This window comes from Mchenga conophoros, linkage group LG3 (assembly GCF_057382185.1).
Source record: "Mchenga conophoros isolate Kocher_MC1m ecotype Shallow Benthic linkage group LG3, M_conophoros_male_GT1.1, whole genome shotgun sequence".
Taxonomy (NCBI): domain Eukaryota; kingdom Metazoa; phylum Chordata; class Actinopteri; order Cichliformes; family Cichlidae; genus Mchenga; species Mchenga conophoros.
In genome coordinates, this window is record NC_140528.1 from 18,440,533 (window position 1) to 18,468,222 (window position 27,690).

Sequence of the window (27,690 nt, forward strand, 5' to 3'; positions counted from 1 at the left end):
ATAAACTCAAAATGCACATTTCACTTCAAATTAAGATTAAGGCTTTGAACAGATCACATAGTTCAGTTCAACATATAAGACTTTAAGAATGCACAAGCATCTACTTAAAATCTATTTAATTTATCATCCATGATATTATTTTGTACAATTCCAATGTATTTTGTTCATCTCCCTTAAATAAACAGGCAGTCTTAAAGTATGAAATATTCATATACAAACACATATAAATGTGTGTACTGTCTCAGTGGCTGATAGTACCCCACAGGCCTCAGTGTGAGCTTGAAGACATTTATAATGTTTAAGTAGTTTAATGTGCAGGTGCTGACGATAAACACATTTTGAATGAAAGCCGGGGAACTTTGGTAGCACAGAAACAAGTGGCTATTCTTTGTGACTATATGGATCACTCACAATACCATTATTTCACACAAAGGCACCAAATTAATACTCAAAAAAGCTGCAGCAATACACACAAATATAAACAGTACTTGGTGACAACTTTGCTTTTAGCCTTTAACCCTTCTTGACTACTTTTGATGTGGCCTCTATATTTTACCTTTAAAAACAGTTTATCTTGCCAATCTGTTATTTTCTCATTTTGACCAACTGTATCAGCACAATTTATCTAAATTCAGACAAAATTTAAAATACAAGTAGAAAGTGATATTTTGACTGTAAAAACCACACACATGTTTAACGAATCATCTTCATAACTTGAAATGCAAATAGAAATTGTACACTTTTAAAAATACGCACACGTTTTGCAAACAACAAAGTTATATGGTACTATTTACCAAAAAATGCAGCCAAGGCTCAGACGTTTTTCATATAATCATTTCAAACTATTTACAGAACAATCAGGTGTCAAACAATAGTTTGTGTCACTCTAACACATATGAGAACAGCACAGGGATAAACCTGCAGGTCTGACAGCAGGTGTGTCACTCAGCGTTTACACTGCAATCTGCCTTTGTTGGCTTTAAGGCAGCAACTGTGACGATCACTAGTAGAACTGACACACAAAACAAAACAACAGCTACACACTAAATACACAAGACAACAAACTAACTTGAGACCAAACACGGTAAACGTCACAAATCTCTCACGTATCAAAACTCTCTCTCTCTTTCGCTCACTCGCTCTCTCTTGCCGGTCACTCCTAAAACTTCCCCCTTTTGCTAAACAACCAAATGTCATGTTTCCATATCATTTTTGATTGGTCGACATGGTACATTTTCCCACCTATAGGGCTTTGGAGCGTGATGTCACGGGAGATGGGCCATGCCCCCTTCCGCCATGACAGTAGGCCAGCCAAAGGATACCATTTCAGCTATGGATCGTACGTGTTGTGTTGTCGGTTGCAACGTTAGATCACACGATCGTGAAGGCAAGAAGCTGGATAACGGGCTCTCTTTTCATCGTTTTCCATCCTGGAGGCAACGTGAGGGATCCCATGTATCCGATATTACTAAACAAAGACGTCAGGCTTGGATTGCAGCGGTGAGACGAGCGGATATCGAGTTCTCTGCAATCCCCAGCTTTTTGTTGGTTTGCTCACGGCATTTTCTTTCCGGTGAGTTCTAAATTAATTCATATCACTCTTGAAAGGCTTTTAGTGTTATTTTCAATGTGCTGCGGTCATAGATAATGAGATAAAACATGCTAATGTGTGATGCTGCAGAACCACATCATGTCGACTGAGTAGCTTATGATTTGGCATTATTGCAGGCAAACCAGCATATGAAATGGATGTAACAAATCCAGACTGGGCACCAACACTGCACATGGGGCATGACGACATACCTGTATCAGACTCGGACCGGCACTCAAGGCGTACGCAATGGAAGCGAAAAAGAGCACCCATCGGAGGTAAACAACCCCCCCCCCCCTAAAAACATACTAAATTGCTATCACTGTACACTAATCCGCACATAACTTCCAGATGAATCACACACCTGTCATTGGAATATTGGTGTACATTTACCTTATGTCTAATTTTATCTTACAGGCTTTTGTTATGCAGCTGCAGAGTCTGAAGGTGTGCCCCGTGCAGAAGTGATTGATGAAGATCTGACAGAAGACCAACAGCAAAATCACAATGTCATGGAGGCAGTGGACAGCAGTTGTGTTGGACAAGTGGAGGTTGAGGTACCAGCTGCAAATGTGGATATACTGAAGAAATGTAAACCTTTTAAAATGATGACAGATTACAAACTCTCAGCTGTGTCTGTAATCAAACCTCTGTAACTTTGCTTCACTTCAGCAGCATCAGCTCATGTTCACATGTTGATTCATGGTTTGCTTCAGTTTTTGATGGACTGCAGAATATTTTGAAGGTTATCTGCTATAAAAAGCCAGAACAGGAAAATCTGCTTCATGTGTTTCTGTTTGATCCTCAGTGACTTTGACACAAAGGCCTCTGCTGTGATGATCACACCTCTGATCAAGTCTCACAGTGTCAGCTTTGTTTTTATACATATGGATATGTGCTGATAAATGATCAGAGTTATAATATTTCCCACTGTCTGCTGTGTGCCGTGACCTTTGACCTGCTAAAGACAGTCAGCTGTGGATTATTCATTGTTGTGTCTGATACTTAGAACTGTGAGGAAGAACACTACACAGTTAATCAGGGTCCCCTCTCTCTGAATCAGGGAAGGTGGGCAGGCCGCGTGTGGGCCGCGGGCCATACGTTGAGTCTCACTGTTTGAAATGTGAACATTGTTCTGCTGCAGTCAATGGACTAAACCAGAGAAGAAGAAAACAGACTTTACCATGAAGATCCTCAGTGTGGATCAGTATAATATCAGCCTGATGTCTGCAGTTTAGTGTCAGCACAACTTTCACATCATATTCATCTCAGCACAACTAAAACATGCTGACTGACCTCAGAGTTTCAAGTCCACATCCTGGACTCTCCAGGAAACCACACAGATGCTTCACTCCTGAATCCTGCAGCTTGTTGTTGTAGCTCAGGTCCAGCTGTCTCAGATGGGAGGGGTTGGACTTCAGTGCTGCTGCCAGATAATCACAGCTGATCTCTGACAAACCACAGTCCCTCAATCTGTATAAAGAATGAAAGATGTAAGTTTATTAGACAAAGTGTGAGCTTGAAATCATTCAGTGTTTCATCATCTGTTCAGAGCTGAAGAAGGTTCAGAATGTAGAAGTTTAGAAAATGGAAACTCCAAACAGCTGAAGCCAACAGGAAGCAACTTCAAACAAACACAACAAGAGAAAAACCTCTGAATGTTTCACATTAAAGTCGTACATTTCTCATAAAAACAGGACAAAGACTTGAAAAAGTCGTGTTTTTCCTTCCAGGAACCACAAGGCTTCACTTTTAAAGGTGAAGTGTGAAAGAAATGGACATATTTGAAGTCCAACACCTTTTTCCAGTCACATTATTAAGGCAGACAAACTACAAGCTCATTTTCATTCCAACAAGTCATCTTCTGACCTGGACTAACAACACTGGTCTCTATGTGCAGCTGGCTGTGAGACCAGTGCTCAGGGACCGTCTACAAAGTGCAACACTGAAAGAACATCACACACTAGCTGTGTCCCAAAACGTCGGCTGCATCCTTCGGAGGACCCGGTATTCGTGGTCTACGTGGGCCGGGTCCTTCAAAGACCGAAAAGGCTGGAAGTGCGAGGCTGTGAAATGGGACGGTCTAGCCTTCAGATTTGCGTCACCGCTGTGTTGGTGGAGTTTAATAAACTCGGCCGTCTGCTCCTTGCTATCTAAATTATAACAGGACACTGGCGTAAACTCTCGACCGTCTCACACTTCTGTTTAATCAGTTTCCTGTTTAACGTTTATTCAGCTGTGTGAAAATCCCGGAGGAACTTTGATCTCAGCCAAACCGATTTACTCCGGAACAAATAAAACACAGAAAAAAGGCAAACAATTACATTTTTAAGTTATCCGAGTGACTTATATATCATGTTTAACCTGAGTAGCGAAAGAGCGGGGTCTGAAAACGATGAAGCCGGGCGTCCGCTGCTCTCGCCGGCTGGAGTGACCATTGAACCCCCCGGCTTGCTAGCGAGCGGGTGGGGAACAGACGTCTCCGAAAACGTCGGTACACTTTTGCAAATATGCGATGTCTTGATAAACCAAGCAGATATTTGAAGTTTACACAGCTACTTTCTCGCCTGAAAATATGTTAAAAGTTTATTTTGTGACCCAGAAAGATTAATAAGAGTAATTCGAAAACTTAGTAGCAGCCGCCATTGTTGGCAGCTGAAATTTGGCTGGGCCGCGCTATGAATTCTGGGATATGGTGGGCCACGAAGGACACACCCGACGAATCCTTCAAATTCGGGGAAATGAAGGACGCATTTGTCGGGCACATTTGAAGGAGTCGACAAATACGGACAGCCTTCATCGCCTGGCTGTGATGTAATCGGCCTTCAAATGCAGCCTCTGGAGGATGCAGCCGACGTTTTGGGACACAGCTACTAATTTGCTTCCATCATCCAACCTGAAGAGGAAACAGAGACGCCTCCCCTTCAAAGTAAAAGCTGCTCCTTTTGGACACAGTATCAAAGAAAGTCTACAGTATAACATAGAAAAGACAGAACAAAGTTTTGGTTGTTTTTAAATTGTGCAGAAATGAAACTACACTAAGCTCAATTATGTGACAGACATTTCATCCCATGTCAGTTTGGCCTCATCCTGGGCCGGATTATCCAGCACACACTCTGACCACAGGTCCATGTTGAGCAGGATGAGCTGCTGGCTAATCTGGAGGCTGTAGCAGCAGCTCACAGTCACAGTGGATTTCCACTCATGAAAAAGCTCTGGCTGCTTCATTTCTCATCTCATATCAGAGACTTTAATGCTTCACTGAAGCTGTACTGTGATGCTTCCATATTCCAGTGAGGCCTCCATAATGATTTCAGCTGTTCTGTACACACACTGTGTGCCCTGTATGGCTCAAAGTCTCTGCAGCCTGTTTTTATCTGCTACCATCAGATCTTCATCATCCTCATTCACATCCCTCACACACTCTACAGCCTCATCAGCACTGACTTCATCTTCACTGACTGATGGAGCACAACATGAACCTGTGGAGGCTGAAACACTGTCCTGTCAAACATCTCCCCGTCACCACTCCACTTCTGTCAGCCTTTAAATGAACCCTGCTCAAGTCTGTCACTTCTGTTTGGAGCCAAAAGAGGTTAAAGATTGTGTCACTACATTCTTGTCTAGAAAATATTAAAGTGTATTTGGTGACACACAAAAAAGGGTAAAAGTATAGTTTGGGTCCACACATGTCCAAACCCTGGTGTGTAGGCCTACTTAGTATTGAGAAAAGCCCACTAAAAGAACGCCCACCAGACCAAAGCAATGGTTTTGACTTGGTCAGCATTAACCCCGCCCCCTGACTTTGATGGGTGAAGCTGACAAATAAAATGTATTTATGAACAGCGATGCAGGGCCAGGAGTAGCAACGTGAATTAAATAAATACATCATTAAATATTTCATTAAATGTGTCAGTAAAATAATTAAAATAGAAAACAAACCAACAAAATATGTAATTAACTAATTTGAATTGTACATAAATACATAATGAATTATTTTAAATGAAATTAACTGATAATTAATTATCAATATATTTTTTTAATTAATTATATACATTTTTAATTAATCACTGAAATAAATAATTCATTAGTGATGTATTTATTTAATACAACCATAAAATTATTGCTAGTTTAATCAAAATAAATTTAAGACATCAATATTAAAGGTTAAATTATGATAATGAATACATGCAACTATAACTGATGACGTAAGAATTTGGATTTTTTAAGCTAAAGCGATTTTTTAAGCTAAAGCGGACTCACTTGGCATGTTAGGCTACGTTCACTCTGCAGGTCTTAATGCTCAATTCCGATTTTTTGATCAAATCCGATTTTTTTATCTGCTCGTTCACACTACAAATAAAATGCGACAGCAAACGCGCTCTAGTGTGAACGCTCAAAGCGGCCCGCATGCGCAAAAGAAGATGTCACACACAACGTGCTCTGTTTAGACCCAGAGCAAACAATATTGTTTGACAGATGGCCCTTAATATAAAGACTTCGGACTTTACGTTTCCCAATTTTTGCTTTAAGTTATTTTGTTATTTACATAATAATGTAGATAACCTAATAATGATCCTTATTGCTGTTTTAGAGGAGCGGTGCTTCAAAGGATAGCTGCAGATTTCTGTCAGAATCTGCAGATTATACAGTACAAATAAAAAGTTCACGTTTCTCCAACGCTGTCTTCCCAACAGTTTCACTGACATCTACACGGGATGGCCAGGAAGCGCTCGCGATGTCTTATCGGGCGCTGATAATTGGCGTCTGTCTTGTGTTGGTGACGTAAAAGACGGATTTAATGCGACTTGACCATTCAAACAGCAGTCGCTTTCTAAAACATCGGATATGTATCGGATTCAGTACCACATACGAAAGTGACCCAGATCGGATTTGAAAATATCGGATTTACGCCGTTCACACTGTCATAGCATGATCGGATATGGGTCGCATAGGGTCAAAAAAATCGGATTTGATGCGCTTTCGCCTGCAGTGTGAACGTAGCCTTACTCTCAAATCCTCCCTAATAACAAGAACATAATTACACTTTAGCCACAAGAGGGCAGCAGCATTAAGTCGCATGTATATAAAGGTACAGTGATTATATTACAGTGATTTTGACAAAAACAAAACAGAAGTTCATGGCAGTGTGTTTTTCATAACATACCAACCAAATTAAATAATAAAAACTTTATAACTTACAGAGCTTTTTTAGAGGCTTTGACCACTGGCAGCAGCCTCAGAAGAGCCTCCTCTGAAGCAAAGTATTTCTTCAGGTCAAACACATCCAGATCTTTTTCTGATGACAGTAAGATGAAGACCAGAGCTGACCACTGAGCAGGAGACAGTTTATCTGTGGAGAGACTTCCTGAACTCAGGGACTGTTGGATCTCCTCCACTAGAGAACGATCATTCAGTTCATTCAGACAGTGAAACAGATTGATGCTTTTCTCTGCAGACAGATTCTCACTGAGCTTCTTCTTGATGTACTGAACTGCTTCTTGATTGGTCTTTGAGCTACTTCCTGTTTGTGTCATCAGGCCTTGCAAACGAGTTTGATTAGTCTTCAGACCCAAGAGAAAATGAAGGAACAAGTCCAGGTGTCCATTGGGGCTCTGTAAGGCCTTGTCCACAGCACACTGGTAGAAGTATTTCTCTGAAGATTTTCTTGTTTGAAACACCTTCCAAGTTGTTTCTTGCTCTTCCAGCAGATTGAGTCCAGAGTTGATGAAGGTCAGGTGGACATGAAGAGCAGCCAGAAACTCCTGAACACTGAGATGAACAAAGCAGAACACCTTGTTCTGGTACAGTTGTTTCTCCTCTTTAAAGATCTGTGTGAACACTCCTGAGTACACTGAGGCTGCTCTGATATCGATGCCACACTCTGTCAGGTCTGGTTCATAGAAGATCAGGTTTCCTTTCTGCAGCTGATCAAAAGCCAGTTTTCCCAGTGACTCAATCATCTTCCTGCTCTCTGGACTCCAGTGTGGATCTGTCTCAGCTCCTCCATCATATTTGATCCTCTTGACTTTGGCCTGAACCACCAGGAAGTGGATGTACATCTCAGTCAGGGTCTTGGGCAGCTGTCCTCCCTCTCTGGTTTTCAGCACATCCTCCAGAACTGTAGCAGTGATCCAGCAGAAGACTGGGATGTGACACATGATGTGGAGGCTTCGAGCTTTCTTGATGTGGGAGATGATCCTGCTGGCCTGCTCCTCATCTCTGAATCTCTTCCTGAAGTACTCCTCCTTCTGTGGGTCAGTGAACCCTCTGACCTCTGTCACCATGTCGACACACTGAGGAGGGATCTGATTGGCTGCTGCAGGTCGTGTTGTTATCCAAAGGCGAGCAGAAGGGAGCAGGTTCCCTCTGATGAGGTTTGTCAGCAGCTCATCCAATGAGGTGGACTTTCTGGTTTCAGTCAGGATTTTAGTTTTGTTGAAGTCCAAATTAAGTCGACACTCATCCAGACCATCAAGTATGAACACAACCTGGAAGTCTTCAAGCCTGCAGATTCCTGATTCGTTAGTTTGATTAAAGAAGTGATGAACAAGTTCCACCAAGCTGAACTTTTCCTCTTTCAGCACATTCAGCTCTCTGAAAGTGAATGGAAATATGAACTGGATGTCCTGGTTGGCTTTGTCTTCAGCCCAGTCCAGGCTGTATTTCTGTGTTAAGACTGTTTTCCCAATGCCAGCCACTCCCTTTGTCAGCACTGTTCTGATTGGTTCGTCTCTTCCTGGTGAGGCTTTAAAGATGTCTTCTTGTCTGATTGTTGTTTCTGGTCTGTCTGGTTTCCTGGATGCTGTTTCAATCTGTCTGACCTCATGTTCCTCATTGACCTCTGCAGTCCCTCCCTCTGTGATGTAGAGCTCTGTGTAGATCTGATTCAGGAGGGTTGGGCTTCCTGCTTTAGCGATGCCCTCAAACACACACTGGAACTTCTTCTTCAGTTGGGCTTTAAGTTCTCGTTTACGGAGTGGAGCAAATATTTCTGAAGGTAAGAAATTCAGAAACAAATATTATATAATAAATATCATAGCCTTTCAGTACCCTGAAAGGATGAATGTCTATTGGTCCATTTCTTGAGCTATTAGGAAAGATCAATATTCAGTCTTTAGAGAAATTCTCTTACTGCTCTGCAGATGGTCAGCCATCTCATGCTGCTTAAGTCTCCTCAAGAAGTGGAGTGTGATCTTTAGAAATGCTTCTCTGCAGCTCTTTCTTTCATCTTCATCCTCACCTTCAAACATCTCCTCATCCTCCATCTGGCTCTTTAAAGTTTCTGGGTGATCTGGACTCAGAAGCTTCTGGATCTTCTTCAGCTCGTTCTTCACAAACATGGTGATGTTGTCCTCCAGCCGCTGGAAAAGAAGACTATATGAATTACCCAGTGGTAAATGGACTGGTTCTTATATAGCTCTCTTTGATACTCTGTGCACACAAAGCATTTATACAACATGCCTCATTCAACCAAGCACATTGTTCTATGCTTAAATACTTTCTTTCACACTCTGATGGATGCATCAGAGGGCAGCTTGGGTTTAGTACGTTACCCAGTACATTTGCCAGCCAGGGTTTGATTCACAAACCTTCTGACTAGTAGCTGACCTGCTCCCCTCCTGAGCTACAGTCACCCCAATCTGACTGAAATCATGGAGCCCAAACTCTGACTTATGTTGGACACACTGACAATCCTCTGGTCCACAAAGTGCAGCATAGAGGTGACTGAAAAGAACAAATGTAAACGTAGTACTACAAACCATAACCACAGAGTCCAGGTGTGTTTGATGCTGCTGTGCAGACTGACCAGTGGAAACCTCTGCTCTCTGCTGGTCCACTCTGTGGAGGAGTAATGTATAATTAGCTCATGTTATGTCTGTCCACACACAGACACAAGCTAAAGGTCCATGAAGTGATGTTTGGATGGGTTCAGTCAATCAGATGACTGTCATGGTGAAGCTTTGCTAGTCCTGCTGATCCCACTGAGAATTAACAACTCAGTTTCCAGATGTCTGTAGTTTTCTGCTCAGTTTCTTTAGTCCCAACAGCTCTTACCATCTCCTGCATAAAGCTTTCCCTCCATGCTCAGATGCCCTGGAACAAGGTGCTCTCTTTATATCAGTGACTGGTTTAAAGTGACAACTTGCAGTGCTCGCCAAACTTTGTGTCAGCAAAAGTAGTTCTAATGTTTCTTACATTTATTACATTTTTACATTTTTACACACACAAATCAATGAACGCAAAAACATAAACTTTCCAGATATTTTGTTTTACAATGTTACAAAACTCAGTTCACAACTACACAGTCTGATTTACAAGTACAAAATATTTATGACCACAGTTTGAGCCGATGTATGTCCCGAGTCTGTGGACTCAGTGGTTTTGTTTTGATTGTTATTGTCTTTTGTTACAATTTCATTCTGATTAAGATTTTCTAGTTCTGAGGTTTTGGTTTCTGTGTTCCCTCTGTACTGTGTTAGGATTGTGTCTCTGTGTTCACTTCCTGTTTTATTTTGACAGTGCCATGTCCTATGTTAGTGTGTCTACTTTTGCTTCCCCTTGTCTGGTTATGTCCAATGAATCCTGCTGTGTCTCCCTTTTCTCATTCCCTGATGGCTCTTTTGTGTATATGAGCTCTTTGTTTTCTCCTGCTTGTTGCTGGTTCGTCTGTGTTGTCTCCCCGTGTCTCCGTTTAAGGTTTCAGGTTAGTTTTGTAGTTTTTTCAGTAGAGGTTATCTTAGCTTCTGCACAGGCCATCTCCACTGCACTTCACTGTTTCAATAAAGCTCACTCACTTCACAGCAGTGTCGGCATCTTGGGTCCTTTATTAAATCCAACATGGCTCGCCCCGCTAGCCGTGACATAAGATGTGAAAACAATATCCAAAAAACATGAGGGACAAACAGGGAATAGTTTTAAGGTGCAGGGCCAACAAACTGAGTCTAGAAATAAACTCAGAGTTGATTGAATTAGCATTTTGAATTGGCTGATCTGAGTTACTTCAATCAAGTCTATGTTCACTTTGAGTTAAGATTATACGTGATTGATGGAAAAGAAAAAAGCCGTCATCAGCAACTGATTCTGATTTAGCAGGTTTTCAAATCTAAACGGTACCCATCGCTAGCTGGCTGTAGTTAAACCTTTACTTAAAAAGCATCCCTAGACCCAGCTGTCTTAGCTAATTATAGGCCAATCTCCAACCTGACAATCCTTGAAAGAGTAGTTGGGGGGAGACAATCAGAGGGGCAGTGTGATGATCTTAGGTTACAAACTACTGCAGTCAAGTCATTAAGGGAGACGGGATCAAACTGCTCTAAGACAGCTGAGCACACAGGAGAAAGACTCGGATCTGAGGCAGCAGTCGGCGAGACAAGAGCCCTAATAGATAGAAGCTTGTTGTTAAAAAACGCTAAAAAGAGTGACGCTGAAAAACTAGTTCATGCATTTATTACTTCCAGACTGGACGACTGTAATTCATTATTATCAGGATGTCCTAAAAACTCCCTGAAAAGCCTTCAGCTGATCCAAAATGCTGCAGCAAGAGTCCTGACAGGGACTAGAAAGAGAGAGCAGATTTCTCCTGTTTTGGCTTCCCTTCATTGACTTCCTGTTAAATCCAGAATTCAAAATCCTGCTCCTCACATACAAGCAGTGTTGGGACTAACGCGTTATTAACTCATTCACTGCCATTGACATCTATAGCCGTCAATTGCAGTGCATGAGTCAATGGGTTTAACTCATTCACTGCCAATGGCTGGCAGTGAATGAGTTAAGTAACGCGTTACAGTAACTACGTTATTATTGTGGTAACAAGCACGGTAACTAGTTATTATGCCAAAATCAGGAACGCGTTAGTCGTTACTGAGATTTAGATAGGGTCGTTACTCGTTACTTCGTGTGGTGGCTATCGCGGAGCTTCCACAGATTCAGTAACATTAGCAAGTGGTGGAGGCCAGCAGGTGGATGAAGGAAAGGGGACGCAGAAGGAAAAGAGACCCGAGGCGGCTGCCGCCGGTCCAAGTGTGAACTGAACTTCAGGTAAGAAGTTATGACCTGCAGTCTCTCTGGGTCAGATATGAACCAAGTTTAGGTGGAGTTTATTTTCGTTATTCTGACTTTTTCCGTACTGCGTGCTAGCTAGCATGACGGAGTTTCTATACAGCTGGGTGGGTGCTATGAAGTTAATGATGTTGAACTTTATTTTGTTCATAAGTTATTAGAGTTGCCAACCGTCCCGTCTGGTATTCAGAGAAAATATTACGCGTTTCTTATTGAGGTGAAAAGGAACAGTTTGTCCCGGACTTCAGCTACAATGAAAAAGACACAAAGCTGGATTTATTCTGTGTCTCTGCTGCACAGCTGCCTCTTCTTCTCTCATTCTCCCCCCTCCCTCTCCCGTTTCTACTTCAATCATGAAAACTGATCAATGATCAGCTGATTGGCTCTCTTGTTTGTTTATCGCTCACTTTGCGCCAGAAAGAGGAAACCAGCGGATGTCGCGCTAAACAACAGCAGCACTTTTAAGCTTGATCAGCTGTTGTTAGAATTTATTTAGTATTAATTTCTAGTATCAGCTGATGTTTGATGGAGCCACAGCTGTAAAGCTGTTGGTCATGATATGGTTTGGTTATCTGGTGAGAGGGAAACATGAAGATGAAACCAGGAGACGTCCTTACTGGATCATCAGAGCTGAACAGGTGATGGAGAAACAGGTTTACCTTTTAGGTGACATGAATGAGTTGAAGGGAAGTTATGAACTGTTTCTGAGAGACAAATAACACCAGGATCCTTTTTTAGGTAGCTGACAGCTGGTAACTGTGCAGGTGCGGATCTAGCAAAGTGTTGCCAGGGGGCCAGGTAGGGCATTAACAGGGAGAGGTGGGCACAAGGAAATACTTTTCTTTCTTATTCTCATTTAAAATGTCTAGCTTTTAAAAAATAATTATCTGAATCTTACAACAAACGATTGATAGATTGATGGATATATACCATCAAAACAGTGTACATCACTGTCACAACAGCGTTTGTTTTCATTCAAAGGCTTTATGTTTTTCCTATAATGGTGGGCCGGTCTCTAGTCAAAATGCCCGGACCAATTTTCTGTCCCAGTCCAGCCCTGTATGCAGCTCATCTGCAGTCTGGTGTTACCTACATCTTCCTATTCAGAAGGCAGAATTTCCAAGTTCTGAGTACAATCAAAGCACCACGACTGCAGTTTTTGTGTTGATGTAAAAGGCGCACATGACGCTGTGACGTAGGCTAGAATCATGGCAGCAGTCAATGACGGTCCAGGCGTGGGATTTCTCTCGTGGAAATATGCACATTATCTTTTCCTTTCTATTGGTAGGTGGCACAGTGCACTGTGGCAAGTAAGCAAGCTAGAAGACTGGCAAAGTTATGGAAGAAACACATTAACAAGAGAATTCTGAGTAAAACCAAAGTTACTTTCCCTAGTAACTAGTTACTTTGAAAATAACGAGTAACTTGAAGTAACTGAGTTACTTTTGAGAGAAGTAACTAGTAATGTAATTAAGTTACTATTTTAAAGTAACTTACCCAACACTGCATACAAGGTCTTAAATAATCAGGCCCCATCTTATCTTAATGCTGCACCACAACACCTGATCTCTGGTTTCCTCACCTCTTCAATCCCACTTTAATACTTGACTAAACTCATTTTCCTGTTTAGGTGTTGAGGCAAAGCCGCCCATCTACAATGCAGGCAACAGCAAACGGAGCTATTTTTGATTCCCTTTGAGTTTTTTCTACTTTTGTGCTACAAAATGTTCAAGCTGATTAAATTCATTAGAATAAAAGTTCAGATAATTTTCTCATATTAATGTTGGAGGTAGAAATTCAGGTAACTTTGCACAAAAACTGGCAGAAATTTCCTTCAAAGATGGCGTTTTTACTTTAATACTGTGAGTACATTTCAGAGCCTGGACTCTTTTACCTTTACTTGAGTAAAGAAGTTGAATCATTATTTCAGCTTTAAGAGGGTATTTTAACACAAACATCAGTCCTTCTACTTAAGTATGTTTGACACTTTGTTTAATCATCATTTTTAATGATCAAATATAATTATGTTTGTTATTTGTGGATTTTAAATGTCCTTGACAGAGACAGATGATGATCATTATCCTGCACTGTGGTCTCAGGTTTGGTCGAGCTAGCACAAAGAATGGCTATGTTGAACTTCCTCCTGGGATCTACACTAAGAAGTGAGTCCAACATTAGCAGGGTCTCTTTCCTTTATCTGGATTCACTTTAGCATTCACAGTCACGTGAAGCTTGTTATTAACTCGATAAGTCAACCCAGGGTTTCAGCTGAGCGCTCACATGAAACATGGCAGCATCTGATCAATCATATTCATGGAGACGTGTATCAGCAACAGAGCAGCTGAGTTTGCAGAAGGAAGTCAAACTAAACCACAGGAACAATATGAGGAGATTACACACATAATAAAATACTAGCAGTAACACAGCTGCTGCAGACAAATCAGTCGTGTGATTATGAAGCGCCTTGAGGCGACTTTTGTTGTGATTTGGCGCTATATAAATAAAATTGAATTGAATTGAATTGAATCGTGTGTGAGAGGAGAAGGACTGTAAAGGAGTTTGGTGTTAAAAGCTCTGTATGAATGTGGGAGACTTTGAAGGGCTTTAAAAAGGCCAATATAAAATAAAAGGCAGCAAAATTGCTGAGTGTGAAAGTCACCAGACTTATCAGACCTCTGTGATTAAGACCTGTAAGAACACCTATTTGTACTTGTTGACATTATATCAAACACACACGTATATTAAGCCTTTGTTTGAACTCTGGTTGAATTTGTTACTTTCAGACTGTGAAACATCACAGAGGCTGCAGCTGCACATCTTTTATTCACCTGGAAATTTACTTTAAATGTTAGATGGAAAATGTATTGCTCAGTTTAACCAAAGTAAGAACAAGAATCCATAAACCTTCATAAAGACAAACATCTCCCAGAACATTGAGCTGCTGAAGTGTCACTGAAGGGAAAAACTATTTGTCCTCCTCCATCCAGCAACACCTGAAAGACCTGAGTGGAAGCTCCTCCCTACACTGTGTTTGAAGCAAAGCACAAAGGAGACACCTGCTGGAGCAGCTGGAGTCCTACAGACACTCAGCCTCTTCACTACACAAACACCTCCTACAACATCCACTCTTTCCACTCTGACTGCTGTGTTTGTGGAAACACTCCAACACACACCGCTTCACATACCAACATAGAAATGTGTGAAAAAGAGCTGAGCTGATATTAAACATGAGGATTTATTCAAAAATACAGAGTCAGGAACAACATCTAGACACACATTACCTCTCAGCAGCAGAAGAACAGCCTTTAAAGTTTATATCAAAATCCTTCGACTCGTTGCTCTTTAAGGAAACACAGCTGGGTTCAGGTCCAGGAGATTCTGGCCTCTTATTGATCCTAAAAGAAAAACAATAAATGTAACAGCTTCATGAGACAGGAAGGAAAAACTGGAAATATTAAATTAAAGACATGATGAACAATCTCATAAAAATAATGTACTTACTCTTTGTCACATAACAGTCTTTTGTTAAAGTTTACACCAACACCCTTCGACATGTTGCTCTTTAAGGAAACACAGCTGGGTTCAGGTCCAGGTTCTGGATTAGTTTCAGGGTTATGTCCAGCTGAGCCTGGTACGCCCCACAGCTCTGGGCTTTAAAACAACACACACAGAGGTATGAGTGTGAATAATGATGGAGCAGTGATGTGAGTGCTGAGCTGTGACATGGAGAAGAGTCATGGACAGTTAGAGATGGTCATCTCACCTCTGAGCTTTGGTCTGGCTCTCATGTTCCCCACACAGAGTGCTTTTAGAGGGAGGGACTCCCTCCTCTCTGTCCTCACACTGATCCATGCTGCTCAGTTCACATCAGCTCACACACACTTTCTACCTTCACCTGCAGAGGAAACACAAATCATTCATGTGCACATCAACTGAGAGCTGCAGAGGTCGTGTCTGATGTGTTGGACTAACATCCATCTGAGACGCAGCTTTCATCAGTTCACTACAAAAAGTGTCACAGAGCCCAGTTCAGCCTCCAAATCCTCCATTACTGTCAAAGTCAAAGTCAACTTTATTGTCGATTCTGCCACATGTACAGGACATACAGAGAATAGAAATTGCGTTACTCTCAATCCCTAGATAAATAGCAAATGAACATTTAAATATATTTAAATATAAAAGTGATTAAAAATGCAAGTAAAATAATTAAAAAGTAAAAATTTAAATAAATACAATTTTACATATAACAAGAAAGCTATATAATATACAATATAATGGGTAAGTGACATTGAGTGTAAACCAGGCAGAGTAGTGCAAATAGGCAAATAGGCAAATAGTGCAAATACTGTAGTCCTACAAAGCAGCAGGTCAAACATGGCTGCAGAGAGCAGCTTTATGTCAGTAACCATGTCCAGGACCGAGCTGACTGCTTACAGAGTTCATACTCTAACTGCTAGCTGCTCTGCTAGCTAAGCTAACTCAGTAACAGTGACTCTGACAGCAGTTACTGTGGAACAGCGGCCGAGCTCAGGACACATTCAGTGTGTTTAGTCTGAGTCCTGGACTCTGATTCAATGGATTCAATCCAGCTCAGAGTTTCATGTGTTCATCAGAATAAAATACATGTACTAATATAACAGAAGTGATGCTCTGAATGCAGGACTGTAATGGAGGATAAATAAGGTTTTTACAGCCTGAAAGAAACATTCAGTTCATATATTTGTAGACAGTGAAGCAGCTTTTAATACTGCAGCTGTTTCCTTCACCTGTGTGTGTGTGAGCCACACCTTCATGTGCTGCTTTAGAAATATGTGGTCTGACTGCTCAGACTGAGTCTAGGAGGAAAGTTCACACGCTGGAGAAAGTTTTGTTCCTAATTTTGTCAGAGTTCGGCTCCAAAGACAAAGAAGACGGAGCTCACAGTCTGTAGATGGTCCTCAGTGTGTGTGTGAAGCACACAGGAGTGTGTTTATGTCAGCAAATCAGTGTGTGTGAAGAGTCTGAGGGAGTGTGTGAATGAGACTAAACACTGAAACCAACAGTCCAAGAAAAGCGTCTGGATTTCTTTAAGTTTAACTTAAAGAAATCCAGACGCTTTTCTTTTTGTCTCCATAATGTCTCCATAATGCTGCAATGTTATCTGCCCCAGAAACACTGTGCAGAAGCTCTGATGGTGACACAGAAAAGTCACAGTGGAGATACTTCTGTCCACCTTTGATTAGACTCATTATAAAAAGGAAACAAAGTTTGAACACAGTCATGTTTCCAGTTCACTGACTTACATTTATTCCATGGACACTCACTCTAACCTGAAGCACAGCTACAACCCAACATTGTTGAGGCCTCATCTCCTCCTTTCCTGACTGTAGAGGTTAAATATGCAACAACCGACAAATAAAAGAATTTGTTTCATTTCAAAGAAATTCACACGGTGACCAAGTAAAGTAACCGTAGTAAAGGAGACAACATCCCGTTGATGGTGGGATTATTTGAAAGATTTGCTTTAGTCACGTCACCAAATGCAGTTGAACCACCCGTGGATCCATGTTTGACCATTCTACCACTCTGAGCTCTGCTTTTGAATCATTTTATTATTATCATCATTCATTTATTCATTCTTTGGAGGGGGGCTATTTCCTAATGCCGCCCTAATAAGCTGATGTTCAAGGGGAAATATAACAGAAACTCTTTCAGTGTTATTCATTAATAAATTAACAGATAAACTGTGAAGAAGAAACAAACTGAGATTTAAAGGAGAGAGTGAGAAACTTGATCATCCATCCTCATAATACATGTTTATCAGTATCTGCTGTGACCATACTGCAGTAATAACTACAAGTCTACATTTCTGTGACTGTTGATCAATCACAGCAGGAATCTGAGCTCATCTCTGCACACAGAGCAGCTTCAGCTCTGGGATAAACTGCTCGCTTCACGTCCTTCTCAGCTCACAGACACTCATCCTGATATTTTCCTTTAACATTTGATGGTATAATTCATCTGAGTTTACACTTTATCTGCATAAATACAGAAAAACAGACCCAAACACCAGAAACCATCAGTTTCACGATCAACGGGAAGTGGCTCAAACGTCACAGTTTCATAACGTCACCCTGAACTCCACTCACGGAGTTTCTGTCGCCATTGTAGTTTTTAAAGTCCCGTGATAAAGGCGGGTCTTTCTGTGAATCCGCACGCTCATTGGCTAATAGCTCGAGATTGACACATCGTTATCCAATGAGCGTGCGGGAACTTCCGACATAAAGTTGTTTCCTTTGAAAAACCAAAGTCTGATTATTTTTGCCTCCACTGACGGAGCCTGTTGTTCCCGCCACAGAGACACAGTAATGTCAGAGCGGTGTTAACACTCACCCTGCCTCAGCACAGCTCTCACTCTCCTCCTGCTCTCTCACACTAAACGGAGGCTCAGCTAAACTCACTTCCTCTCTACTTACAGGAAACCAGCGCTCAGAGGAGCCGACCGGCCTCACATTTCACCCACAGACACGAACAGCGTGGAATTATTTTATGTCATAAGAAGAAACATATTCATGTTAACACTCACCTGCCTCAGCTCCACCTTCCTCCTCCTGCTTTCACTTTCACTGCTGCTCCCTAAACACAGAGGATGCTGGGACTTGTAGTTGTTTCCTTCCGGTGCGGTCTTCCTCTTTGTTTGTTTGTGTTTGTGTTCAAGTTATTTCGATCATGTAAACATCAACATTAATTACAACAATTAATTACAGCAAAAACCATCATTATAATGATCTTGATTGATATTGTAATCTCAGTTTTCAACACAATTGTTCATTAACTTAAACAATGTTACAAGATAAATATATATTCTTAGTGCTTATTTTCTGATTAGATTGTTTTATGTATTTTAATAAGAGAGGCCTTTATAAACCAATCGCAGTGTGTGTCTGGCAGGAAGTGAAGCAGGAAGTCTGAATATAGCTTGTGAGCTTGTGAGAGACGTTTCAAAATGAAAACAGAGGAATTAGAGAATGAAAGTGCAAAGTAATAGTAATGAAAATGATATTAAATAAATGTCTTAGTGTGTTAATACAGGTGCGCATGGACTTGCTCAACCTCCTGGAAGAATACAGCAGAAAAATGATAGATTAACAGAATTGGGACGAAAACAGGCTTTGGTTTAAAATGTCACAGCTTCACCTCTCATCCTGGCCTTATCCTGAGAAGAAGCTTAAAGGACAGTTAATCTCCTGATGAAGACAGAAGACAGAACAACACCGTGGACTTGAAGAATTAACTGCAGGCAAAAAGACAGTGCACCTGACCTACAACACTGAAGGGTCCAGCAGCATGTATGTTGATGGAAACATGCGCTCTGAATTACAAGCTGGAAAGTGTACCAGTGACATGACTGTGTGAAACCACTGGATGGGACTGTCTGAGTCTCATATTTGCCATGCTGGGAGTTAAGCGCCAAGAAAAGACTGAAAAGAGGAAGAGAGAATGAAGAGAGAAGAAGAAACAGCTGATGTGGGCCTGTGTTTGATTTGGGAGGCCACACAGGAAGTTGAGAGAAGAGGGGACGAGGACCGGTGAGAGGTGAAGGCTGGACGTGTTAAAGTGACAGCATAGGAAAGTTGGGTTGAACATTGAGGCTGGATTTGTGGGTTTAGAAACATCCAGAGCATCACAACAGAAAGGTAAATAAAAAAAGTAAGAGAGATAAAGAAATAAATAAACTAATAATACATAAATGAATAGAAAAATAGAAAACACACATGTAGAAATTGTCACATGTGAAATTGTTTTTGGAGAGAATCAGAAGTGAGACAGTTTGAATCCACAGTTCAGCGCAAAGATACAGGAATTAAATCTGATTATAAAAACACATCGAGGCAACGAAGACCAGCTTACACTCAATATTAATATGAACACACAACATACACGCAATGAAGACATGCTTACACTCATGAATGTGAATACATGACATAAATGCTGAATGGTGTAGATTTAACACACTTAAAGGCTGAAGCTGAGGAATAACTCAGGAAGTTGCAGGACAATAGAGCGACTTTTGTGACAAGGAAAAAGAGACTGGGAGGACCAACCAGGGATTAGAAGCTTAAAGCAGGTTTAAAATAGTGAATTAGAAGTGGTTTCCAGCTGATTGAGCAAAAGAAGTGACGACTGTAGAAATAAAAATAAAAGAATAATAATTGAATTATGCAGCAATGTTTTGAATATGCATTTCTGTTGTCAGGGCAACTTCTCGAGATGTGACTCAATATGCAAATTAGTTGAATGAGTGGGGACAGAAAAAAAAGAAAAACTCAAGTTTCCTGTCTGAGACATGAGTGAAGTTTGCATTGAGAGAAATATATCTGTGACTGTGTGAGAAGAACTGTTTGGTAAAATATATGATAGCAGCCGCAGGACAATTAAATAAAGTCTGTGACTAAGTGCAGTCGTGCAGATTTGGAGAAGAAGTTTATAATTTAGTGATGACACATTGTTATAAAGTGTTTAGAAAGGGCTTAATGGGAATATTACTGTTGGGCAAACTGTGCGGCTTTAACAAGATTTTCTGTGTATTTAGCAGGTGAAACTCTGTCAGCTGACTTCAGACTGTCAGGAAGCTGAAGAACCTGAGGCCAACCACTGAAACATGATGTGGGCAAAATGAACAGAGGGAGGGATTTTAAAGGTGAACATTTAGGACTTACTGCAAATGTTACTATGTCAAAGTTACTGTGACTCAAACAGAGGAAATTCTGATTTTTTTCTTTCCACACCCAGCATGTTTTGGGTGTTATATGCTATTAAATACTTTTAAATAAATTAAAAAGTATTTAATAGCATATAACACCCAAAATATGCTTCGGTTCACATTTAACTCCAGAAAATCATCAGTCAAAACATGGATATTACCTGACCACAGATTCGTGGTGACGTCACTGCTCTTTTAACTGTTCGGTGTCTTTGTTTGTTTGCTGGTTGTAGAAATGGTTTATATGAGCTTTGAGCTGAGAGTCAGAGGTTTCTGTGGACACTGCTCATGTCGGCACTTATATTTCTGACCTTTTCTTATAACCGATTAAACATGATCTCCTCCCTTTTGCCCCCATTTTTGGTGGTGTAGGTACAAATGATCAGGCATGACATTCTCATAATAAATAAGATACTGCAAATAATTATTTCTGCATTTGTGCGATTGAAGTGAATTGAAAATGTGTATGAAATGACACTGTTTTAAAGATTTGGCCTAAATAATTTTGGAGTGAATGAGTCTAAACATGATGACCTAACTAGTGATACCCTGACACACACACACACACACACACACACACACACACACACACACACACACACACACACACACACACACACACACACACACAGCATGTTATGCCAGTTTCAGCTGAAACTATGTTTCAAACCATGTTCCGGGTTTTTAGTTCACCATTTATGAGGCTTCAAGAAGAAAATAAAAGACAGATCTGAATGTTTGAAAATGTTTTGGAAAGATTCTGTAAAGATGAGATGAAAAATACTCAAAGGATAAATTTAATTGGTTTATTATTTAGATAAGTTGAAAAAAGTTAAACAAGCAAGTAAATGAAGAAACAAGGTAAAATGAAGTAATAATGAAAAAAGTTAAACAAGTAAATGAAGAAACAAGGCAGAGGAGAGAAAAGCCCAACAATCCCCTCTGAGCAAGCAGTTGGCGACAGTGGGGAGGAAAAACTGCCTTTAAACAGGCAGGAACCTCCGGCAGAACCAGGCTCAGGAGGGGACAGTCAACGGCCGGGACTGGTTGGGGGGGTTAACAGAGGTGGAGCAAGACGAGGCTACATCAGGTGAGGAAGCAGTAGCGTCTCTCCTCCGGAACAAGTGGAACCATTTTCTCTTTTTTTTCATGCACTTTTCCACGAGCGCTTTTTTCTCCAGGATGAGATTTCTCAGCTCATCGATGGTTTCTGCGTTTTGTTCTTCAAGTTTCTCACATCTTTGTTCCACCTCTTCCAATGTTGCTTGTTGTTCTTCAAGCTTGTCTTTGAGTTGTTTGGATGTTGCCTCCTGTATCAGCTTGTCCTTGTGCATGTCTGCATTTCTCTGTTGGACCTCTTTGTGCTTGTCTTCTAACTGCTCGTTTCTTTTCTGGATTTCTTGGAGCGTGAGCTGCAGGTCTTCATGTATTTTGTCTTCTTGTTGTTTTTGCGCCTGCATTTGAGTGTGTTCACGCTTCAAGTTATTGAATTCCACCAAAATCCCCTTAACGAGCTCGGAGTTGTTTCTCGCTATCTGATCGATCCTTCTCTGCATCTGTGAGCAGCGTTTCTCCAGTTTGTCCTTTTCTTCTTCCACTTTAGTTGCTTTGTCCTCCAGCTGATTACAAAACTCTTGCAGTTTTAGATTTTTAGACTCAAAGTCCTGGACGATACGTTTTCCTTCTTTCAGTCTTTCTTGCTGTTGCTCTTTCTGTTGAAGAAGGTCTTTATTTTGGCGCAGTGTTTCATCCAGGCTTTCTTTCAGCATGCGGTATTTTTCCTGCATGCTCTTCAGTTCGTGCTGCATGTCTCGTTGCTTTTTGTCCTGCTCTTCCTTCTGTTGGAGGAATTCTTTCTTTTCTTCCACAGCTTCATGGAGCTGTCTTTGGAGGAGCCGATTTTTTCGGTCCATGTATTGGAGATCCCGTTGTATCTTATCAGTCATCGTTTTCTTGTCTTGGAGCTGGTTGGTCATTTCTTTTAGTTCTGCACTCTTTTGCCTGTTTTCTTTAATGAGGTGCACAATCTGCTCTCGGCTCTGAGCAAACTTGATTCCCCAGCCCTCATTAATAATTTTTATGTCCGGCTGGCACTGTTGTCTGTCTTCCAGCTCTTTATTTTGGGCTTCCATTCGTCTACATTTGTCCTCCAGTTGAAGTTTCTCTTCTTCAATTTGTTGCATTTTTTTCTGGAGAAGGTAGTTTTCCTTCCTACTCTCCTCTAACGCCCTTTGGAAGGATGACACGCCATTTGGGGAAATTGGCCGGCCACGCCAGGAAGGAGAGGCGGCGTAATCTTTTTGAATTGGTTGTTTTTTTCTTGGAAACATGTTGGAGTTTCTATACGATGACTTTGAAGAGCTTGTGGTGAACGTTTTGTAGGCTGCAAACACAGATGCTGCTGAAACGAACTAAAACTTGCTGTTTCTCACCCCTACTTAAGGAAAAACATCAAAGGACTTAAGATTCTTAAGATCTATGACATCATCACTCCCTAAGCCAATGAGATTGTCACAAGACATTTTGGAATGGGGTATTTTTTTTTAAACTGTTTTCAAACTTAACTTAAAATTTCAGTGTTTCCTGGTTGTGGACTATTGGTTAGTCCAGCCGATTAAGAAATTAATTGTCACAAACATCCCTAATATTATATAACAGACGACAGAAAACACGAGTTTTTTTTCTACTCAATAGAGGTATAATAAAAGTTTTTTTAATTATCCTACTTTTTATAAAAGAGAACATTTATTAAAGATTATGTATTTAATTAAAAAACTCTGTTCATCTAAAGCAGGGGTCAGCAACCTTTAAGAGCCAAAGAGCCATAATTGGCCTATCTGGGGTTGAAAGGCTCGATAAATGCACGGCGTTTCACCGGGTACACCGGCTTCCGCGAGTGTGATGCTTATTTTGAGCGATGAAAAAATAAGAAAATATAATTTTATTTGTATATTGCAAAATCACAATAATCTTCCAATTTAGAACTACAAGTTAAAAAAAGAACTAACATAAATAAAATACACTTCAGCTAATTTATTTTCACAAACCACGCGGAGCCGCACTATAAGGACTAAAGAGCCGCAGGTTGCCGACCCCTGATCTAAAGGGTTTAACAAAAAGGGGGAGCTTCCTGCTGGAAATTGAAATGTCCCCATGTCCCCACTGGGCGATCGTGGCTCAAGAGTTAGGAGTTCGCCTTGTAATCGAGCCCCGGCTTGGACAGTCTCGGTCGTTGTGTCCTTGGGCAAGACACTTCACCCGGCAAGACACTTCACCCGTTGCCTACTGGTGGTGGTCAGAGGGCCTGGTGGCGCCCCAGGGTGGCTGTAGCTACATCACCAGTGTGTGAATGTGTGCGTGAATGGGTGGATGACTGAACGTGGGTGCTTAACTAGTTAAAAAAACAAACAAACATCTGTCTCTTATTTTTTATGTCACACAGGAAAGAAGCTTCAATGTCTGATGAGAAGACATTAATTTGTTGGTGTTTGTGGTGTTTGGTGCAGTTTTCTTGTTTTCTGGCTTGTTGTTTATTTACAGTGGAGATGAAGATCTCTAACAAGTTGATTTGTTCACATTTGCACATCTTAATTTTTAAGAGGAATGTGTTTTTTTGAGTTTGTACACTATATGCATGTAAGGCAACCGTTTCCTTTTTCTGTATTTTTGTGTGCTGCTCTTTTAACAAAAGGGGAACAAAAGACATTTAAATCGACCTCAGATGATTTGTTTAAATTTTTACAAGGTCTTACTGAGGTGATGCAAAGTGAAACATGCTTCTTTTTTGGTAATGTGCTGGAAAAGCTTGAAAATTGACCTTGAATGTGCTTAAAAAGTGCTTGAATTTGACCCTAAAAATGTGTATGAACCCTGCATATATTGCAGTATTTACATTTTATAGTAGGAATTTCATGGCAACAGCTAATCTTTATTTTGTTTACTGGGAAATGAAATGCTGCCAATTCACAAAGCTGTGCTTCAGCTGCACTTCCTGTTGTAGACTTGTGATGCACACAGGCTCTGTCCCAGCACTCAGCATGTTCTTCCTTATTTGCTCCACCAGGGGGAGCTCCTAAACTATGTCATCCTGATAGGAGTGAACCAGGGAGAGGGGCTGAAGTTTGTGGACGACAGTGAGGACAACGACGGCATCTCAGCTGCGGCGTTCGACTACACCATCTCCAGCTTTGTTGACAACCTCTACGGCTACCCAGAGGGTGAGGACGCCACCTCTGTACACTGCCACTTTTTCAGTTATTCCATTTTACAGCCTCCTCTCACTTAACTGCATTTTGCAGCATCATCAGGTTTTGTCTCATTAGGAGCCGCGTTTGTTGATTTGTTCGTTTTTTTCTGTTTGCTGTATTCATTAAAATAAACGGATAATCGTCAAAATGACAAATGTGGACAATTATCAAAGCTTACATTACAATTCTGACAGCTTGAGTTCACATGAATTTTCAAAAGAATATAAAAACCTGTGAAAGTGCTTTAAGCGTTTAAAACATGCGAGTAAAGAATGGAATCAGTAACATGTGAGCCCAGTGAAGTGCATCAAACAAGACAAGCGTGCTAAAGAGAGCCACTCATCCACATCACGGCGTGTCTGCGCCTTAACCTTTGAGGCTCTGTGGGCAGTAATGCTATCATCCCCCAGGTAGTGGGCTCCCAATCTCAGTGTCGGTGTTTCTGACAGATCGGCCTGCGAACCCCTCACAGCCGGACCACAGTCACAGTACAGACATGTTTGGATAATGCAGTCATGCTTCCTCTCTGCTGCCTGTCACTCCTTCTGTTATCTGAAAGAGTTTTTTTTCCTCTCTAGATTTCTCACTCACTTCCTGTTTACGGACCACCAGTGGGTGGCACCAGCTGTGGCCACTGCCAAACTCCATGCTGAGTTTCAGTCCCCAGTTTACTTTTACACATTCTACCACCACTGCCAAACCGAGACGCGGCCCGAGTGGGCCGACGCCGCGCACGGAGACGAGATACCTTACGTGTTCAGCGTACTGATGATCGGTGCCACGGACCTGCTCCCGTGCAACTTCTCCAAGAACGATGTGATGCTGAGCGCTGTGGTCATGACTTACTGGACTAACTTCGCAAAGACTGGGTAGGCCTCATGTCACAGTAGTGTAAACTGTACACGTTACTGTATGTTCACTGACAGCCTTCTAGTCATGTTGAATACTTGAATCTAGGTTGCTAGTTTAATTCCCGTGTGGCTTTGAAGAATTGAACATACTGGTTCACCAAAAGCATCCAGATCCCAGAGCAGCCGGTTGGTCTTAGATAGTTTAAAGGTTGCACAGAGAATGGGCCTCCTGTCTGTATTCAGTGTATTGATTCCACATGTTACTTATAATGGAGACTGAATATAACTTTGAACTGAAACGTTTAACCTTTATGCTCCACCAGGGACCCCAACCTGCCCGTCCCTCAGGACACCGAGTTCATTCATACCAAGCCCAACCGCTTCGAGGAGGTCATCTGGACCAAGTTCAACTGGAAGGACAAGCAGTACCTTCACATCGGTTTGAAACCTCGTGTCAGAGACAACTACAGAGCTAACAAAGTGGCCTTTTGGCTGGAATTAGTCCCTCATCTTCACAGCCTGCACGACGTGCTCTTTCCCACCACTACACGCTCCCCCGCAGGCCGTGACCCCGGCACCATGAGGCCCAGAAACAACGTTCCTCGAACCACTCGTCATCCTTACCCTATCTTCCCATCAGATCCTGAGCCCGAGGGCTCAGAGCGCCCGCCCCAGGACCTCTTTCCCAGACACACCCGCGACTACTCCACCGAACTGAGCGTGACAGTTGCAGTTGGAGCGTCGCTCTTCTTCCTCAACATCCTGGCCTTCGCCGCCCTTTACTACAAGCGTGACAAGCGGCACGAGATGCGCCGGCACCGGCTGTCCCCTCAGCGGGGCGGCCCCGCCAACGACCTGGCTCACAGCCAGGAGGAGGAGATCATGTCCCTGCAGATGAAGGACTGGGAGCACGACGCTCACCACGACATGGAGCCCCTGCGACCCCACGACATCCTGCGGCCCGCCTGCCCTCCCGACTACACCCTGGCGCTGCGCCGCGCCCCCGACAACGTGCCGCTGATGACGCCATACACCATCACCGTGATCCCCAGCACCATCACCAGCATGCAGCCTCTTCACGCCTTCAACACATTCCCCTCCACCGGCCACAACAACACCCTGCCCCACCCCCACTCCACCACCAGGGTATAGTAGGGACAGGCCTGACACAGCGCCACCTAGGGACCAGGAACACTGGCTCTGCTTCCGCTCTGGAAGGGAGGCCTCTAGACGTGGGCCTTCGTTCTGTCCTCTTATTCTCTTCTTTCTCCAAAAGCAACTACACCTGCTGCGTCATGTGCTGTGAAACTTGGCAGCTCCCTCCACTGGTGGCATGTGGAGGTGCAACTGAAGTGTCCAGCAGCAGATGAGCAGTTTGGGGTGGGTGACTCAGATCTTTCAAAGATACTGTTTTCAAAGACGGTCTGCTGTTTCCAGGCTCAAGACCTCCAACATTTGTCAAAGGGACGAATGCTCTCTCGCTCCTCGCTGTTTTCTCTTTTTTACGTTGGCGTCATCTCTTTTTCCATCTCCTGTGTGTTATGTGCACATTATGCTTCTCTTTTCTACATCCGTGTTTTATTACTGCTCTCTTCCTCTCATTTGACACGCCTCCCTCCTGCTCTTCTCTAAAAATTCCCAATCTGCTGAGCAGTTTGGAGGGGGGAGGCGTACACTAAACATATAACTATGAAAACACTGATATCTTTCATTCGACCAGCATTTTTAGGTGCCAAGTAAGTACTGCTGTGTTTCATTTCTCATCGAGGGAGAAGAAAAACCAAAGAAAAATAGAGTATCGCTATTTACCGTCAACTAACAGAGTTCTGTCATGTTCTCATGACAAAGTGCCAAACTGGCCTCAGTCGTGATTTTCTTTCTTCCATCTTCTCTCTTTTTGTTGTTTTGTTTGAAGCATTTGTTAAATTGTTGTTTTTTATTGTGTGGAAAGAATTTTTCTGAAAATATAGATATAGAGAAATGATATTATATATAGTTCTATATAAAATGTGTACAAAGGAGAAAGTATATAAAAGGGTTTTCTCAGTGGGGGATCTATGCATGAATTATTTTTAAAGACGCGGGGAAAAGGACACTGTACCTGTCGATGCACGTTTCCCAAAATCTAAACGAGTCATATCGCTCCATGTTTGCTACTTTTGGTTTTTGGTTTTCTCCCGCAGAGTAAGAGCATCG

General features: G+C 41.9%; 2 protein-coding genes and 1 pseudogene across 2 annotated transcripts; 1 reads left to right on the forward strand and 2 right to left on the reverse strand.

Annotated features, from left to right (window-relative positions):
• Window positions 1-2,868: 2,868 nt before the first annotated feature.
• On the reverse strand, window positions 2,869-9,366 carry LOC146577525 (protein NLRC3-like). Its single transcript, XM_085268293.1, has 4 exons — window positions 9,355-9,366; window positions 8,727-8,955; window positions 6,794-8,585; window positions 2,869-3,064 (listed from the first exon to the last, which is right to left on the reverse strand). Exons 1-4 carry the CDS (start codon window positions 9,355-9,357, stop codon window positions 2,869-2,871), a joined length of 2,220 nt encoding a protein of 739 aa, XP_085124419.1. The 5' UTR covers window positions 9,358-9,366.
• Window positions 9,367-21,588: 12,222 nt separating this feature from the next.
• LOC146577526 (uncharacterized) lies at window positions 21,589-22,726 on the reverse strand (annotated as a pseudogene).
• A 2,517-nt stretch (window positions 22,727-25,243) lies between these two features.
• Window positions 25,244-26,646, forward strand: LOC146577527 (neuroligin-4, X-linked-like). The gene is made up of 2 exons (XM_085268409.1): window positions 25,244-25,512; window positions 25,818-26,646. Exons 1-2 carry the CDS (start codon window positions 25,412-25,414, stop codon window positions 26,644-26,646), a joined length of 930 nt encoding a protein of 309 aa, XP_085124535.1. The 5' UTR covers window positions 25,244-25,411.
• The last annotated feature ends 1,044 nt before the right edge of the window (window positions 26,647-27,690 follow it).